General features: G+C 49.0%; 1 protein-coding gene across 1 annotated transcript in view; it reads left to right on the top strand.

Annotated features, from left to right (window-relative positions):
* Eya2 (EYA transcriptional coactivator and phosphatase 2) overlaps positions 1-18,479 on the top strand; it is a 169,089-nt gene that overhangs the window by 118,535 nt on the left and 32,075 nt on the right. Inside the window, exons 8-9 of the mRNA XM_031372772.1 lie at positions 1,450-1,592; positions 7,129-7,212. Coding sequence (XP_031228632.1) covers positions 1,450-1,592; positions 7,129-7,212 — 227 coding nt within the window. The remainder of the gene's footprint in view (positions 1-1,449; positions 1,593-7,128; positions 7,213-18,479) is intronic.

Raw genomic sequence — 18,479 nt, forward strand, 5'->3', positions numbered from 1 at the left:
GAAAAGAAAAGAAAAGAAAAGAAAAGAAAAGAAAAGAAAAGAAAAGAAAAGAAAAGAAAAGAAGAGAAGAGAAGAGAAAACAAACTCTTCCCCCTTGTGCTGGGAGGGTCTGGTGCTAGCTGGTGGGAGGAGGCCCCCCCATCCCTGACACCACACTGCGTTTCTTCTCTCATGTGTCCCTTAGTCACTAAGGAGCTCTATAAATAGTAAAGAAACAAAGTTGAGTCCCTTGGGTTTTAGGGGAAAATAGGAGACAGAACTCAGCCCATTCTCAAATGCATTTAGTCAAAGCCGACCCTCCCTCCCACCGTGCCCTGAGAGCCGGAGTGGAGCTGGTCTCTACAGGACACAGTTAGAAACTAAAACTGTTTTTGTGAGAAAATGGGATGGGATGTTCTCTAGGGGTCCAAGAGGGTCTGCAGTTCTAAGACTGTGCTACTGAGAACAGGCCCAGACCTTGCCACTAATTTGTAGGGGACCCAGGCAAGTTCAGTGACCTCACTAAGCCACACATACCCATGTGCCTCTGGGGGCCTCTCTAGAAACTAGGTATATGAGGCTATATTTCTACATTGCCATAATGCGATCCCAGAGACTTGTAACTTTATAAAGAAGAGAGGTTTATCAACTTACAGTCTGGAGGGACCACAGGCTTTTCAAAGTGTATCCCCAGTTGATCTGAGGACCCTTGAAAAATCCCACCATTGTCACTCTGGGGATCAAGCCCCCAAAACGTGAACCTGGAGTCGAATTGCTGGAAGCTCATCTCCCTGTGGGCTTATGTTTTCATCCTTCTGTCCACCATGGAGTCTTCAAGCCATCGGCATGGGCCACTCACTCACTCATGTCAGATCTGTCCTCCTTCACTTCTTCCAGATCTTTGAACAGATGTTCCTTTCCTCACAGACTGCTCACATGACACCCCTACCACCACCCAACACCTTACATGCACAGACACATTTGTGTGTAGAAAACAGATGGTGGTCTCAGGTGTCACCTCAAAAATACTGTCCACTTTCTTTGAAACAAATAAAGCCTGGAGCTCACCAATTAAGCTGGAGTAGCTGGCCAGCTAGCCCTGAGCCAGACCTAGCTCTGTCTCCCTAGCACTGGGATTGCCCTCTCGAATCAAACTCAGGTCCTTGGGCCTACACAGCAGGCATTTTCCCAGTCAAGTCAGGCTCTCTGCCTTTGCTGGAGTTTTTAACGAACTTGATCCTCTAGACAGGGCCCAGAACCTGATACAGGGCCTCATATCTATTGACTGGAAGAAAGTCATCATGGTATGGGGTGGCAGTGGCCAGCAGTTTAACCTTACAATCTTAACCTCTGGTGCTCTTTAGGGTCTCCTCTGGGGGTTGCATGATGATAGGGATGGTGCGATATTTCCCAGGAAGAGACACCCAGCCAAGCGTCTGATCTTTATATCAATTCTTGTCTCTCCCCCAGGAGACTACAACACACACAACGGACCCTCCACACCAGCAAAGGAGGGTGACACAGACAGGCCACATCGGGCCTCGGATGGGAAGCTACGGGGCCGGTCAAAGAGGAATAGTGACCCCTCCCCAGCAGGAGACAATGAAATCGAGGTACCTAGGGGTGTCTCTTGGGGGGAGAAACTGAATCGCAGCTGAGGGCCGAGGCTCTCTCTGGTCAGTTGTACTTCCTAAACACAACCCAGTGACAAAGCTCCACTACCCAAGGAGAGAAACTCAGAAGAACTGGGTTGACTGCATAGAGAGTCCGCCGGGTTACCACTGGGGAAGGACAACTGAGAGCCAGCCAGCAAGAACAATGTTTCTCACACCTCTGAGGCAGCTGAGTCCCCTGGGGGTGGGGACCATGGGGTCCTCTCAGAGGCTCGAAGTCCATTGGACCTGGGCCAGAGAAGTGGATGTATAACAGGTTCCTTAGGCTGCCGTCCCCCAAAGGGGCTATACCCTGAGAGCCCCTGGTTAGGAGGTAATGGGCAGGATCTTCAACTGGAGTATGCTGGTGGGGACATTTTATAAGGACAGGTGCCATGTCTCATCCCAGACAGGTTAGGAAGCCCATCTTGTCCCAACCTGGGGCTGGCTCAAAGTTTACATCCTCAGTGTGGCCCTAGCAGCTCAGGCAAGGATGTTCCTGCTCTAAGGCTGGGGACAGAAGCACCTACAGAACTGTAAGGGACCTTGGTCTCTTGGACACGCTGCCTGATATGGGGACCCTAGGTACCAGTGGTCCCAGTGTGTAGCCAGAACTGAGGAGGCTGGCCTGGACAGCATGCCGGCATTTGTCACATATGAGCATCTTCCCTGAACCAGCTTGCCTATCCCTATAGGAGAAAGACAGGGAGACATAGGCCTCTTGAATGCCCTTGAGATAGACCCAAGTGTACACAGGGAGGCAAACAAGTTCAAGGGTCTACCCTGCTCTATTCATTATCTGCCCTGTGCTCTGGGGCTTGAGTAGCATCAGGAAAGGTGAGATTTTTGCCCAGCATGTCTTTTTGTTTGGTTTGGTTTGGTTTTTTGGTTTTGTGTGTGTGTGTGTGTGTGTGTGTGTGTGTTTGGTTTTCTGGGTTGTTTTTTTTTTTTTTTTTTTTTTTTTTTTTTTTTTTTTTTTTTGAGATAGGGTTTCTCTGTGTAGCCCTAGCTATCCTGGAACTCACTCTGTAGACTAGTCTGATCTTGAACTCAGAAATCCGCCTGCCTCTGCCTCTCAAGTGCTGGGATTAAAAGCATGTGCCACTACTGCCCGGCTTGTGCCCAGCATGTCAAACACACTGTGGCACCTTTGTCTACCTTCCTGGGCACCTCACAGGACAGCCACAAACTCAGACGTCATGAGCATCTTTGTCATTCCTTAAAGTCTTTGATGCTGCATTTCCATCCAATAGGCTGGTAGAAACCCATTTCATTACTGAGCCCCAGCCCGGCTCCCAGAAACGTCACAATGTTTGTGTGGTCTCGGGGCATAGAAGTGCAAAGCTTGGTCACTGCCATTGTCCTCAGCACTGAAGCCTACCTGCTCAGTGAGAGGCCAGCTGCCCAACTGCTGCCAGACTGTGCAGTAGCTGTGAAAACCCCTGTTGAGCATAAGGACATTGGAGCATCAGCTACCCGCCTCTGGTGGCAAAAAGAGAAACCACAGAACCTACAGAATACCAGGGACATGGAGACCAGGCTGCAACAACCAAGAGGAGGCTGCAGGAATGTCTCAGCCAGTGAAAAGCTTTGTACACAAGGGCCTCAATTTAAATCTCCAGCATCCATGTAATAAGCCAGACCCGGGGCAGGGAAGGCTCAGGGCAGAAGCAGGTAGATAGATCCCTGTAGGCCAGCACCATCGTGCCTGGCTTCCCCTCAGTCTTTCCTGGAGCTCCCTTTGTAGACCAGGCTGGCCTCGAACTCAGAAATCCGCCTGCCCCTGCCTCCCAAGTGCTGGGATTAAAGGCGTGCACCACCACTGCCTGGCTGCTTCCCCTCAGTCTTAAAGCTACTCTTTTCCTTGAACTGGGGACTCCCTTATATTTCCTTCAGTGGGGTTTGGGTCTTTTCAAAAAGGCTTCTGATGTCTGTGGTCTTCCTCTCTCCCGAATTCTTGCATGTCTCCAACAGCTCAAACATGCATAACATTGTTAATACACCCTTCTAGAGAACTCTGCACTCACCTGCCGTAGCTTCTGCTCTTGATGAGAACAGTGGGAGTGGAGAGACATTCTTCCACACCACTGAGGAAGGAGTGGGAGCGCTGAAGCATGGAAGTGGGGTTCATGAGGCAATATTATTCTGGAAACACCTGCTTCTCAGGGTGAGAATGGGCACCAAGGTGTGAGTACTGCTTGGCTTCTGAGTTTAATGTCAGCAGGCTCGTTCACACCTCTTAGGTCTCTGGCAGTTTCCTGAAGGGCAGACCCCCAGGAGAGAGGCCTGTGGTCTGAGCATGTGTTAGATGAAACCCTTGGGCTGCAGGTGCCAGCCACCAGCTCGAGCTGGCTGGCGTGTAAAAGCAAGAGTATGTAAAAAGGATGCAGAGCCCTCTTGGAATGTAAAGGTGGTGGACATCGGGACAGTGGAGCATCGGAGACGTGGCAGGGCCAGCCTGCAAAGTGGAACAAGGAAACTGTTAGGCCTCTCTCCTCGTGTGGTGAAGGAGCTAGAAGCCCCACAACAACAACCCTGGCTGATACAGTACCCCTCAGCCCACTCCAGCCTACCCCCAGCTCTGGCAGAAGCCAAGTCCTGGGGTAGCCTTGGGTTTATCTCTATCGGCAATAAGCCATCTCCTCCCCTTGGACCACTTGGCTACTAACAGCCTCCAGACATGAGACTATAGCTTTCTTTGAAACCCCAAATTTAAATCTCAGCTCTATCTGGGGTGGTTAGGGATCCACTCAGACCCAAGTTGTACTAGCCATGGATAGAGACCTGCAAAATGTCCCCAAGAGTTCACCCGCTAGGGACGTTAGGCCACAGGTCAGGGAGGCAAGAAGATGAAGTTAGGGCAGCTCGAGAGAGAGTTCAGTGGGTAAGTTATTGGAGCCTGCAATGGGTCTGGAGACATTTGCAAACTGCTTTTTAATTCTGTAATTAAAACTTCTAAGTTAAATTGATTCAAGGCATTGAGTTCAACTGGATTAAGATCGGCCATATTGAACTACAAAAATGCCTCCTCAAAGGGGATGCTTTTTTACATGGCCTATGTGGCCCATAATAAGAAATACACTCACTGCTGGAGAGATGGCTCAGCAGTTAAGAGTACTAGCTACTCTTCCAGAGGACCCAGGCTCAATTCCCAGTACCCACATGGTAGTTCATAACTGTCTATAACTCCAGTTCAAGGAATATGTCACACTCACACACAGAGACAAGCAGGCAAAACGCCAATGCACATTTAAAAAGGAAAGGAAACGAAAGGAAAGGAAAAGAAAGGAAAGGAAAGGAAAGGAAAGGAAAGGAAAGGAAAGGAAAGGAAAGGAAATCTATGGGACAGTAGATCTAGTTCAGAGATGCACAGGGTGGAATTCTGAGGACACTGCTCTCAGGGAGCCCAGGGACAATCCAGCCCACACTCCCCCTCTCTTAAGATGCTGTGTATGTGTGGCAATGGGCAGTGTGACTAAATGTGAGATTATAACGAAGGCACATGACCAGAGAGAGAAAACAAGAGCAATCAGCAAGCTCCAGCAGAGTCTGGGAGTGAGTTCTACCAGCAGGTGGGACTCCTTTGGGGCCATGCTGAGATGATTTTAATCACAGTGCATAGGGGAGAAGGAAGGATGGACAAGGAGACATTTGACCTGGATGGTGGATGTGTTCTCCTCCAAGTGGATCTGGAGATAGGAGGTTGAATAGATAGATTACTTCTCTCTACAATGAACAATAATTTAAAATTTTACATGGCTATCAACATTTGAGATCAGCAAATTAGGCTCTTCAGGAAAGCTCAGTGAGTAAAGGCACTTGGGAACAAGCCTGATGAGCTGAGCTGGATCCCTAGAACCAAGATAGAAGGAGAGAATACAGACATACACACAATAACACAGACACATACATGAACACACAGGTGCATATACACAAACACACACATAGACACAGAAACACAGAGAGAGAGACACACACAGAGATATACACACAGAGACACACACAAACACAGACATACACATGGATACACACACACAGAGAAATGCACACAGACATACTCATAGATACACACAGACATACAGACACACACAAACATAGATACACACAGACATACAGACATACACATGGATACACAGAGAGAGAGACACACAAACACACACAGACATACACATGGATACACACACACACACACAGAGACACAAACGCACACAGACATACACATGGATACACACAGACATACAGACACACACAAACACAGACATACACATAGATACACACAGACATACAGACACACACAAACACAGACATACACATGGATACACAGAGAGAGAGAGAGAGAGACAAACACACACAGACATACACATGGATACACACACACACAGAGAGAGAGACACAAATGCACACAGACATACACATAGATACACACAGACATACAGACACACACAAACACAGACATACACATGGATACACATACACACACACAGAGACACAAACGCACACAGACATACACATAGATACACACAGACATACAGACACACACAAACACAGACATACACATGGATACACACACACACACACAGAAACGCACACAGACATACACATGGATAGACACAGAAATGCACACAGACATACAGACACACACAGACACACACAAACACAGACATATACACATGGATACACACACAGAGTATTTAAAAGCCCATGTGTAGAAGATATTTATGGTTGTAAAACTAAACACACACACACAGACACAGATCCACACACAGAGACATACACACATATCCACACAGATATACAGACACACACACATACAAACACACATACACACACACGGTGGCACACATGCCTACACACATATAATTATAGTCTTTTTTAAAGCCCATGTGTAGAAGACATTTACAGTTGTAAACCTAAACATGAAGAGTGGTTTGCTCACACTGACAATGAAGAAGAAAAACTGATGGGGAGTGAGCGCAGAGGCAGACAGAATCAGGGCGCCTCACCCCTCTCTTACCCACTTGCTCCTCTGCCTCAGACTGGGAAGAAATTCAACACCTCTATGTGTACAAATGGAAAATCCCAACGGAGTGCAAGGAAACTGCCAAATGTTGGAAAGTCCTTGAGGAAAGATTCTCCCACATTATTTAGAATCGCAGAGTCAAATTTGCTACAAACAGAAACAGTGCTAGGCTTCCAGCGAACAGTGAGTTACCATGGTGCTATCTCTCACTGTGAAGTCCTAAGGTTTCGTAGTGCGTTGGCTTGAGTTTTTGAGGGAGCCCTTTTTGAGTTTTTAGGTAAAGACCCTTAGTCCAGCCCAGGTATAGCTGGCGGGAGTCCAAAAATCAGCCATGATGATAGACTCACAAATGGGGTTCAGCAGCCGCTTAGGGCATGGTGTGGGTCCCGTGTCTACAGACTTCTCCAAGAGCACGGGTACCTGCAGACATGAAGTAGACATAAGCGACTCCATCTTTCTCCCTCTCTCCCATCACAGCGCGTGTTCGTCTGGGACCTGGACGAGACAATCATTATTTTCCACTCCCTGCTCACAGGGACGTTTGCATCCAGATATGGGAAGGTAAGGGTCCGATTTGTCTTTCTCTTTAAAAAAATAATAATAATAATAATAACATTTCTGTATTTGCTTACTCTGTGCGCGCCTGAGTGTCTGGGTCTGAGTGTGAACATGGGTGGCAATGTAAGTGTGTGAAGCTCCAAGAACAGCTTGAGGAAGTCAACTCTCACCTTCCACCATCTGTGAGTCCTGGGGATCGAACTTGGGTCAGCAGGTTTGACACCGGGTGCCTTTACCCACTCAGCCAACCTGCTGGCTCTTTTCCTTATTTTCAAATGCAATTGTGTGTCCAGACTGCTTGTCCTGAGAATCATGAAGACGCCTCATGACCATATATGCCAAGCCAAAGCTGACCCTTTAAGTCAGCCCAGGCTTGGATGCTGGCAAAGGTTCTCTTGGTGTGTGAGAATTTCAGACATTTCCTATCTGCCATCTCGTGCCTTTGCTTCCAAAGCATGAAGTCATCAGCGTCTATAATTACCAAAATCCTTGGGGTCTGCTTTAGAGGACAGAGGGATACCACAGCCAGACTTATAGCAAGCTAGAAAAGGGGTTAAAGTGTTTTCCTACTCCTGGCTCTCTAGAACATGAAACGGTGGCCATGTGCCTCTGTTTCTCTCTCCCACTGCACCTGGAACTCACTTCTTTGATAGGATTGGACGGCCAGCAAGCCCCAGGATCCTGTCTCTGCTTTCCCAGCTCTGGGGACACAGGTGCATGCCACCATGCCCAGCTCATGACACAATTGTCAGGGACCTTCCTCATGCTTGTGTGGGAGCACTTTACTGAACAAGCTACCTCCACAGCCTGCTGTGGACTTAAGAGACGACCACAAGCAGACGAACAGGACATTTGCTATCTCTTCAGGGGGATCTGGAGGGGTCGAGGGTAGCGCTTGAGAGGAGAGCATAGTGGCTTGTCTGCTCTGAGGGGAGAGGCCTGGAGTAGCTGCCTGTGGCACTGGTGGGGAAAGAGGCTCACCAAGCCTGGGAAACCCTTTTATTTCTGCTTAGTGTGCTGGACTTGACATCACCTCATGGCTTTCCCAGCTGCTCACAGTTTTTATGGAAGCTATAACAAGCCGGAGGTGTGATTAACAGGGTAGATTTATTGTCTGCCACAATGCTGTGCCGGATATAAAAATGGTGTCAGGGGCGCGGAAATCTCTCACCCGTAGACACGCCATTAATATGTGTGGCAGGGACGGCGGCATGCCCTTTCAGGCTCCGTGGAGCTTAGGGGCTTGCCAGCAATAAGAGCGGCTGCAGACATGAGCAGAGTCAGCAGCCACAGGAAACACATGCCATCCTCTAGGGCCAAGACTGGCAGGCACGTGTTCCCCCAGGGCTGTTGTATGGTGCCCATTTAGACTATTTTGAGGGTATCTATCCACCGAGTGCAGTTACCACCCCAGGCACACACTGGATTATGTCAGGCGAGACTGTAGGTCTGGGAGAAGCCAGCCTTCCTATATGTGTCCCTTGGCTTCTTAAGCTAAACTGAGAGAACCCTTGAGGGAAGGACCCACCAACCATTCCATTCTGGGTCCCATACCCTTGGCCTTAGTGCCAGCCACCTCTCCCCAGCCCCACTCCTTCAGTCAAGCCAGCACTTCTGGTTGGCCCTCCTAGCTGATCCCCAACCTCTGCTTTCCATCTCTCTTAAGATGCTATGGAGGCAGATGTGTGCCACCATGCCCAGCTTCAGGTCTTGTAGTTAGTGTCATCTTCTTCAAGGGCCGTTCCCTAACAACTTCCATCCAAGGTGCATCTCTCCCTAGAAAAGCATTTGTGCGTTTCGACCATAATTACACACTTCCTGGATGTCTCCATTGTGACCACTAAGGACTCTGAGGACAAGGGACCACGAGCATTTCTCACCTTCCCAACCCGACAGGGTTCAGGGAACAGGCTTACTTAATGAGCATTTGCTGGATGAACAAATCGGGGTGATCCAGGGTACCAAGCCTCTGGAGGGCCAGATCATCCATTTCTGTCTTGTTTGCTGCTTCGTGGAAGTGAGACACAGTCACAAAACATGCTCTCCCACTTAGCAGGCATCAAGTAAATATTTGCAGGAAGAAGGGAAAGAAAGAGGGAGAACCAAGGAAAGGGAGGAAGACAGTGTCAAAAGAGAAATTCCTAACTGGTGGCCACTGGCCAAATCCAGCCTGCAGATATTTTTGTTTGGCCTCCAGAGTATTTAAAAAAAAATGTTAATTTATCGCCAACATTTAAAAATCAGGCGATTGCACAGACCAAAACAATCCAAATTTCTAGCTCTTCTCGAAAAATGAGGAAATCTGGCAAGCCAGCACTCCCCTGTGGCAGCAATCAGCAAGAACTCAGCAGCGGCTGCCCTTGGGGGCATGTGTTCTCAGGGCCCATGGCCCCGCCTGCCCCCTCCCTCAGTCATAGGGCTCTCCAGCCCCCTGTGTACCTGAGTTTCTATGCCCTAGGACTACCAGGCTGTGGAAGGTCAGAGCTGGAAAAACCCAAAGCCACCAAAGGCAACCAGTCTCTATCATTGAAGAGGAAACGGAAGCTCTGGGGGAGTAAGGTCATCCAAGAGAGAATGCAAGTAGGACTCCGGCTCATCTGCCTTCTTGTGCAATCTCTGAATGTGCTCGCTCCTCTTCTGGAATCTTCCATCCCCTCCCCCAGCTCCCTAGAAGGTAGTTTAAAAAGAGGGGAGGTGGTATTTGCTAATTCTGGAAGACCTAAACTTAAGAGACCTGACATAGCCGGCGGAGGTGACGCACACCTTTAGTTCCAGCAGTCAGTAGGCAGAGAGGTAGGTGGATCTATGTGAGTTCGAGGCCAGCCTGGTCTATAGAGTAAGTTTCAGAACAGCCAAGATTACACAGAAAAACTCTTGTCTAGAGTTTCTACACAGAGAAACTCTGTCTAGAAAAATGAACAAAGCCAGGCAGTGGTGGCGTACACATTTAATTCCAGCACTCAGGAGGCAGAGGCAGGCAGATTTCTGAGCTCGAGGCCAGCCTGGTCTACAGAGTGAGTTCCAGGACAGCCAGGGCTACACAGAGAAACCCTGTCTCAGAAAAAAAACAAAACAAAAAACAAACAAACAAACAAAAGCCCTTGAAATAGCAAAGAAACTACTAATTTCTCGTGACCATGTACACACATGCACACACATGTACAAGCACACACACATGCACACAACCCTCAAACTCCAGGCATAAGCAACTTGACCTGGACTAGCCCCAGAACGGAGACTCCTCCAGGCTTTGCTCTCTGACATCCCAGGAACACTGATCCTTGCTAGGGTTACTTCACAGCTCACCTCATGGCCACATTCCAGCCACAAAGACGGAACTCGAAGAGAAAAGCCACTCTTTCCTTTCTCTCTTTCTCTCTTTCCTTCTTTCTTTCTTTCTCTCTTTCTTTCTTTCCTCCTTTCTTTTTGTTGTTGTTGTTGTCATTGTCCATGTTAAATTTTACATGAACAGACGTTTGTGTGTGTGTCCCTTACATACCTGATTCAGCGGAGGCCAGAGGAAGGTGCTGGGTATTGTGGAGTTAGATACAGTTGTGAGCCACCAGGTGGTTGCTGGGAATTGACCTCAGGTCCTCTGCAAAAGCAGCCAGTGCTCTCAACTGCTGAGTCATCTCTCCAACCTCTTTTCTTTTCCTTTTAGGGCCAGACCCAGAAGTTACATGTATCACTTGTGTTCACATCCCATTGGCTGAAACTTTGTCATATGACTAAGCTAGCTGCAAGAGAATCAGGGCAAGGTAGTCTTTCTCTGAGACAATCATGTGCCTAGTTAAGATGCAGTGGTCCTGTTGCTCTGAGGAGGAAGAGATTGTGGAAGACCAATCTAGCCCAAAGTATGACCCAGCATACAATTATTTCTGCTTATGGGACACCTGAATTTGTGAGTCTGCAGTCCAGAGAGAGGTCCAAGCTATATCTCTACGCCAGGAAGTCAGAGAAATGGGAACAGCTAACATGAGCATAGCCTTAGGCTCCTTGTGCAGATGGAGTAACCAGGACCCAGGAGACAGTGCAATCGGGATATTCCTAACAAGAACCCAAGGCCTCCACTTCTGACCCTCCATTGTTTCTCTGTACTTCCCCTGCTATATTCAGGTACCCATTCCTACCAGCTGAGAGCAAGCAGAACTCTAGGTTCGAGGCACACATAGGTGTGCTACACAAGGAACTGATCAAATCACACGGACTCAGCCACCCAGGGATCGCTGAGATTCGGGTCTGGCTGGCTCCAGGAGCAGCATCTGCAGCTCACCTTCCGCCAGCTTCTCCACATGGAGATTGATGCTCTCAGCAATCCTAACTGACAAAATGAGTTTCCACTTCTTAAACCCCAGGGAGACTCTTGTCCCACCCTGGCTCCAATGCCCATCCCAGCCTCGGCACTTATGTTTGCCCAGACTAGACCCAGAGCCCACTCCTGGTATGGATGAAATGGAAACCAAACCATGTCCTAGAGCTGGACCCCCAAAGGAACCTGAAACACCATTTCTGGAAGGTGGAAGCCCCCAGAGATCTGATCATTGCTCTAGAGACCAAAACTATTGGGGCATCCATGGCAAGGACCCATAACTCTCGTCCACTCTGTTGAGCGTTACACAGAAGCAGGGCTCACGTCCATCACAGCCTCCGCCAGAGGAGGGAGCCCTGTTTACTTAGGGAACAGAGACCAGAGCTAACCGATTAAGGAATGATTCAAAACAGGGTGTTTGTGTTTTAAAACAGAAACTGGGCTGTCGTCCTGATCCCAATCAGGGGGTGCTGAGTGCAGCTGTCACCTCTCACTTCTGTGCCAACCCGTCCTGTGCTCCCCCCACCCAGGGCTCAGGGCCCCGGCCCTGCGGTAGCTACCAGGAACCTAGAGTCTCAGCTGGTAGGAATGGGTACCTGAATATAGCAGGGGAAGTACAGAGAAACAATGGAGGGTCAGAAGTGGAGGCCTTGGGTTCTTGTTAGGAATATCCCGATTGCACTGTCTCCTGGGTCCTGGTTACTCTGTCTGCACAAGGAGCCCAAGGCTATGCTCATGTTGGCTGTTTCGCATTTCTCTGACTTCCTGGCTTAGAGGTATAGCTTGGACCTCTCTCTGGACTGCAGACTCACAAATCCAGGCGTCCCATAAGCAGAAAGATGGTGTTTTGACCATCTTTGTTTTGAGGAGAGGTATTTATTTTAGCCATCTTTCCTCCCAGATCCATGGTGCTGCCCACACCCCCTCTGTGGCTCATTTCCCAGAAGCTCTGTATACAGAGGTAGAGCTTAACTCTGGGGTGGCAGCTACAGCTTGTGTTGCTGTTGATAACTGCTCTGTAGAGATTCAGCGCGCTTAGTCTCCATGTACACAGCTCAGCGGGTTAGTCTATCCCCAGAGCTGAGAGTTCAGTGCCACGGTCTCATTTTTTTTTATTTTGTTATATTAGTATGTGTGTATGTGTTGCCACATGTGTGTGTCATGGCGTTCACGTGGGTCATATGACACCTGGCAGGAGTCAGTTCTCTCCTTCCACCATGTGGTCCTGAGGATCAAATTTAGGTATGTATCGTAGGTGTGTATCGGGCGGGGAGGCGACTGTTCAGATGCAGGCTTGTTTGGGATGTCCATTCTACTCCACTGTTCTGTGTGTCTGTCTGTTGGCACCACCTCTACAGTAAGTTTTGAGATGGGAACTTACGCCTCAGTGTTGACCCCTGTAACTGGCACCTCCCTCAGGTGTGTCGCCTGTGGTACTCACAGGACCTCTGCATGGGCTGTCTTGTCTACCAGGACTCTTATTCCCCAGTTCTGCTTCAGGTTCCTTTACTCAGGAACTGCTGAGGAAATGTTCCCTCAGCAAACAAGCCTGGCTGCCTCCTGCCACAGCTGGTTTAGACTTTTCTGCCCCATTCCCACCGGATAGCTACAGCATATACATGTAGACTCCATGATAGTGTCCCAAGAAGGGTTATGTTACCAGGGTTCACTGGCTCTGCCAAGTGATTCCAGCTTCTTGGAGCCTTAGTCAAAGACCTGAAAAAGCCCCCAGATTGCAGTGTGACAGGCGACTTTCCAAGAGCCAAGCAACTGGGAGCAGATCAGAAGTGATATACCTAAAGGAACAGCGGGTGCTCGAACCAGAGAACTCAAGGGCCCAGGTATTGTCATGTCTTCCATTTCGGGGGTCTAGGAGGAGGAGCTGGTTGCTAAGAGTGACAGGGTTTCTGTTTCGATTGATAGGCTTGGATCGTGTAAGCCTTTGCTCACTGTATAGCATGTATCTGACTTTAACCATGTGCCTCACCCAGTTGTGTATAGACATAAGACAGTAAATAGGTGTTCACCCTGAAAGTTCCCTCAGAGGATAGAGTGTACCTTACTGTGCATGCACCCAGAAGTCATTCAGGCAGATCAGGCTCCTACCTCCTATACTAAGATATGCTCTGGAATACATGTCCAGGGGAATACACAAAAGGGGAGTTACCAGACCTGCAAGAACTGCTCCGAAGTTAAAGGTGCTTAATGACCTGAGTTCAATTCCTGGAACCCACACTGAAAAGAGAAGACTAACTCCAAAAAGTTAACCTCTGACCCCTATAGAGACACTATGGGATTTGTGTGGCATATGCCCATACTCATAGACCCAAGAATAATAAATAAAATAAGTTGTTTAAGAAGATGAGTTGTGGGCTGGTAAAATGGTTCAGCAGGTAAGAGCACCAACTGCTCTTCCAAAGGTCCTGAGTTCAAATCCCAGCAACCACATGGTGGCTCACAACCACCCGTAATGAGATCTGATGCCCTCTTCTGGTAGGTCTGAAGATGGTTATAGTGTACTTATTTATAATAATAAATAAATCTAAAAAAAAAAAAAAAGAAGGAGAGTTGCCACATAGCTACTAAAGAAAACTATTGTTTAGAGATGAGGGTGCACATGGTCCATGCTATATGGAGTCCCAGTTCACCGAGCTATTTATTCCCTGTGCTTGCCTGCCTCACTTAGGTACCTTGGGTATAGACCCAAACTGTGTGTCAAACCTTGAGAAATGAATACCAGCCATATTTTTATGCAATATTTGAAAAATTCAAATCAGTGTCAAAATTCAAATAATGAAAGAAAATCATCATCATCATAATGCAATTATTATGATAGTATAATAATAATTCATAATGTAATTCAGGCCACAGCCCTGCATCATGAAAATAGCCTCCAATCAGTCCTGATCTCTTGGCTGAAGTAGCAGTTAGCCCTAGGCAGTTAAGTCTCTACATGACAGACAGATCAATGGCACAACAGGAAAAATAGACTAGCTTTATCAAGTCCTGGTGGCTTGGTGTATGTCTGTGTGTCTGTGTGTCGTGGGGGTGAGTGTGTGGAGGTGAGTGCGTGAGTGTGTATGTGAGTGTGAGTGTATGTGAGTGTGAGTGTGTATATGAGTGTGTGAGTGTGTATAAGTGTGTGTGTGAGTGTGTGTGTGAGTGTGTGTATGAGTGTGTGTGTGCTGTATATTCACACATGTGTGTACCTGCATGTGGAGGCAGAGGAGGACATCAGGTGTCCTCCCCTTGAGACAGGGTCTCTCCTGAACCTGGAGCTAAACTGGCAGCAAGACAGCCACAATGATCCTTCTGTCCCCACACTCCCACACACAGTGCTAGGGTAACAAGTGCACATATGGCCACACCCAGCTTTTTATGTGGATGCTCGGGACCCGAACTCACGTCCTCGTAGGTGTGTGGGAAGCCTTCTCTACCCACCGAGCCTCCTCCACGGCTCTAGATATAGCTTGGTTTTTATTGTGCATATTTCAGTAAGTTCTTCCACTGTGTCTAAAGTATGGGAAAATATAAGTATGTTTGGGGAATCCGTTTCCTTCTGCCTTGGGCTGAACCAGAGTGCGGTCCCAGCTGCAACCTGGGGCCCGAACAGAGCCTGGCAAGCAGTGGGAGCCAGAAGTGTCTGATGAGACCATGAGAGTCGGTGAGGGGACACTGAAAGTGTCTGGAGCAGACAGAGTTCTCGGCCCTCGCTGCACTAAATGGAGTTTTCTTTTGCGTAAATACAATTCGGCTTCCAAGTCAAGCCTATGTTCTCCAGCTTCCTCATCAGCCTTCCCCAGACTGGATCAGACATAAGACAGTAAATAGTCTCTAGAGTCTGAGCAACAAGAACCTGGGCGTGGGCGGTGTGGTCCCCGGCTCCGCGTGGGCGGTGCAGTCCAAGGCTGGGAGGGGGCGGTGCAGTCCGTGGCTGGGGCGGTGTGCAGTCCGCGGCTGGTGGAGGGGGGCGGCCACTGGGGTGTGTCTGACTTCTGACCCTGGAGCTTCTCCTAATGAGGCTAGTCACAGCGGCCTCATTCCAGCCAGGGCATAGCTCCTAAGTGGGTCACGGGGTGAGGGCCTCACAGTGGGGAAGCCAAGGATCCTCAGACCTCGCTCCCCAGGCAGTGGGGTTGAGCTTGGGGACCGAGGCCAGGAGCCAACCAGTCGCTCCTTTAGTTCAGAACTTCTTTCTCCTTTGTATAGAGCAAGCAAAGATGGAGGACTTTCTGCCATGGCACTGTGGGAGGGAACAGCAGAGCCTGTGGGTCAAACGGAAAGGCAGTGGGTATTGTTACGGTATACCTAAGACCCAGCAGCACCCATGGTGCCCTGAGTGTGCCCAGCACCTACAGTGGTTCAGCTCTGCAAGCATCCCACTCTACCTGGGCCAGAACCATGTCCCAAGCACTGGGGATAGAGCTGGGAGCCCAGGCCAGGAAAAACATATGTCTTTGAGGGGAAGAAGGAAGACGATAAATGAGAGAAATCAGGAATACAGAGAAAAGTCAGAGATGTTGATACGAATCTGTGGTCCCACTGTTGGGAGGCTGAGACAGGAGGATCACCAGTTGGAATCCAGCCTGGGCTTCATAGACAGAGCCTCTATTAGAAAGAGGGAGAGGCAAGAGAGAGAGAGAGAGAGAGAGAGAGAGAGAGGGAGAGAGAGAGAGAGAGAGCGCAATGAGGAGCCTGAACTTCCGTGGGGATGGGGGTTCAAAGAAGCTGTATTTGAACATAAACCTAAAGGAGGTGGAGAAACAGATGCCCAGGAGAAAGGGAGGGGCTAGCATATGCTGAGAAGTCTGCCCGGTCAGCATGAAAACCAGCAGAGAGGCCAGTAAGGCTGCAGCGGGGCAGGAGTTGGGGGCCGCAAGGGGACCAGCTTCTGCGGTGAAGCAGGAGCCCCGGGATTCAGAGAGGAAAAGCCAGGCTGAATTCTCTTTCAGAAGAACGCTGGCTGCTTCCCAGGGAGGTATGATCAGAACTGGGGAGAGCCTTAAGAGAAGCGCTGCGGTCCATCTGACAGACTCTGTTCACTCTAGGAGGTAGAGTGAGGAGCACAGCAGGCTGCATCCATTTTGAAAACGGAACAACCACAGATAAAGATTTGAAGCAGGGGCCAAGGAGGCTGTCAATAAAATGTGTGCTTTGCAAGCATGAGGTATTAAGTTCAATCCCCAAAACCCACATTAAAAAAATAAAAATAAAAAGCCAGAAGTGACACACTGTAATTCTAGCACATGGTGGAGGCATGCCTACACACACACACACACACACACACACACAAATACAAACACACACATACACCATATACACACATGCGTCACACACACACTGCACACACACATACATATACAAATATACACTCATACACCACACTCACACACAACAGAGATTTTAAAAATAAAAATCATCACGTTACTATTTTGACCAGATTCAGATGAGAAGGGCCGGTTGGACATTAGTTCATTCCGCGGCCCTTGGATTGGATCCCCACCCCCACCCACCTCAAGACCCAGCTCTCTGCTCACAGCTGCCTCTCAGACAGCCGAGATCCCTCCATCCTATAACAAACACCAGGCAAAGTGCTTAAGGACCGCTGTTTATTTTATTTCTTTAATGAGAAAACCTTCGCGTTCCTCCCGAGTTCAGCTGTGTTTATTTACATTGGGCTGGGCTCTGGGTCTGCTTCAGCCTGAGGTCTGACAGGCTGAGGAGCCCCAGCCCCGGCAAAACACAGTCCTTAGAACTCTATAAAGTAGACTCTCAAAATAAATACTGCCTAATTCGCTCGGCAGAGGTGGATTAAGTCAAGATGAATACAATTTAGAAAGGATCTGCTGAGGAAGTGGGAGATTTTGTTGCCCCACTGGGGTTGAGCTCGCATCAGAATCTTTTCTCCACCTTCAGACTTTGACAGTTAAACTATTTGGTTCTTATGACTCATGAAGAAACAGCCTGGACCGATGCTTCCGACCACAATTTTTTTTTTGTGGTGGTATTAGGGGTTGGGGGTAACTTTCCTAGCCACTTCCCCCGTCCTGTAAGGCATCTGCTGTTGTTTTGGGGTGGACCAGGAGGGAGCCGGAGATGCTTTGAAAGATGGTGTTGTAGTCCGTGCAGGTGAATGACAGTCATGGGGCCTCCGGCAGGAGGTGGTACCCTTTTTGTCATCTTAATCCCTTGTAATAGCGTAACCCCAAGCAGGAGCCTGAGGCCTGTGCTTATACGTTTTCTTGGCATTAAAGGCTTCCATCCAACAGAAAATATAGGTTTTGGTGACTGCTAGAGGTTAGCTGAAAAGCGTTCATTACGTTCTTTCTTTGAAGTCACGGCTGGCTGTCACTTGGAAAAGCTGTCTGCTTGTGGAATCCCACCCCACCCCCACCTCCAGCTTGGGTTGAGGGTTAGGGGGGCCAGTTAAGGGCTTAGAAAGTGCAGCCTGCTCCCTTTGCCAGCCCTGTCCCTGTCCCACCTGCCGGAGGGGAACCTGAAAGGAGAAGAAAAACCGCTGAAAACCTAAGGGAACCCGATGGGAATGGGGTGAGAGGTTCTTTTGTTCTCTAAATACAGGGGCTGTGCTCTCCGTGGTCCTGGGGAGAAAGGTCCACTGAAAGCGGAAACAATGGCAGGGGTTTCCTTTTCAAGCTGAGAGGGTGCAGACAGCCCCCAGCGCCCACCTGTGCGTCATGCTCTTTAGTCTCCAACAATAGGGGTTTTGAGCAACGTCCAAAGGTTGCTAGGATTCCTGGAGCCTCCAGAGATGAAGGGAGACTGGATGAGTGGCGGGTGGGCATCAGCACTGAGGTTGTCACGCTTGATTGACACTGCAGTGGGGTGTGTCCCTTCCCGTGCCAGCTTCCGGTACTCCCCACAAAGTGTGTGGACTTGGGGGCCCCTCTACGGCGGGAGGCGGAAAACCCCCACTAGGACCTCACTCTAAGTAGGAACCTAG

Source organism: Mastomys coucha, unplaced genomic scaffold, assembly GCF_008632895.1.
Source record: "Mastomys coucha isolate ucsf_1 unplaced genomic scaffold, UCSF_Mcou_1 pScaffold15, whole genome shotgun sequence".
In the NCBI taxonomy this organism is placed as follows: Eukaryota; Metazoa; Chordata; class Mammalia; order Rodentia; family Muridae; genus Mastomys; species Mastomys coucha.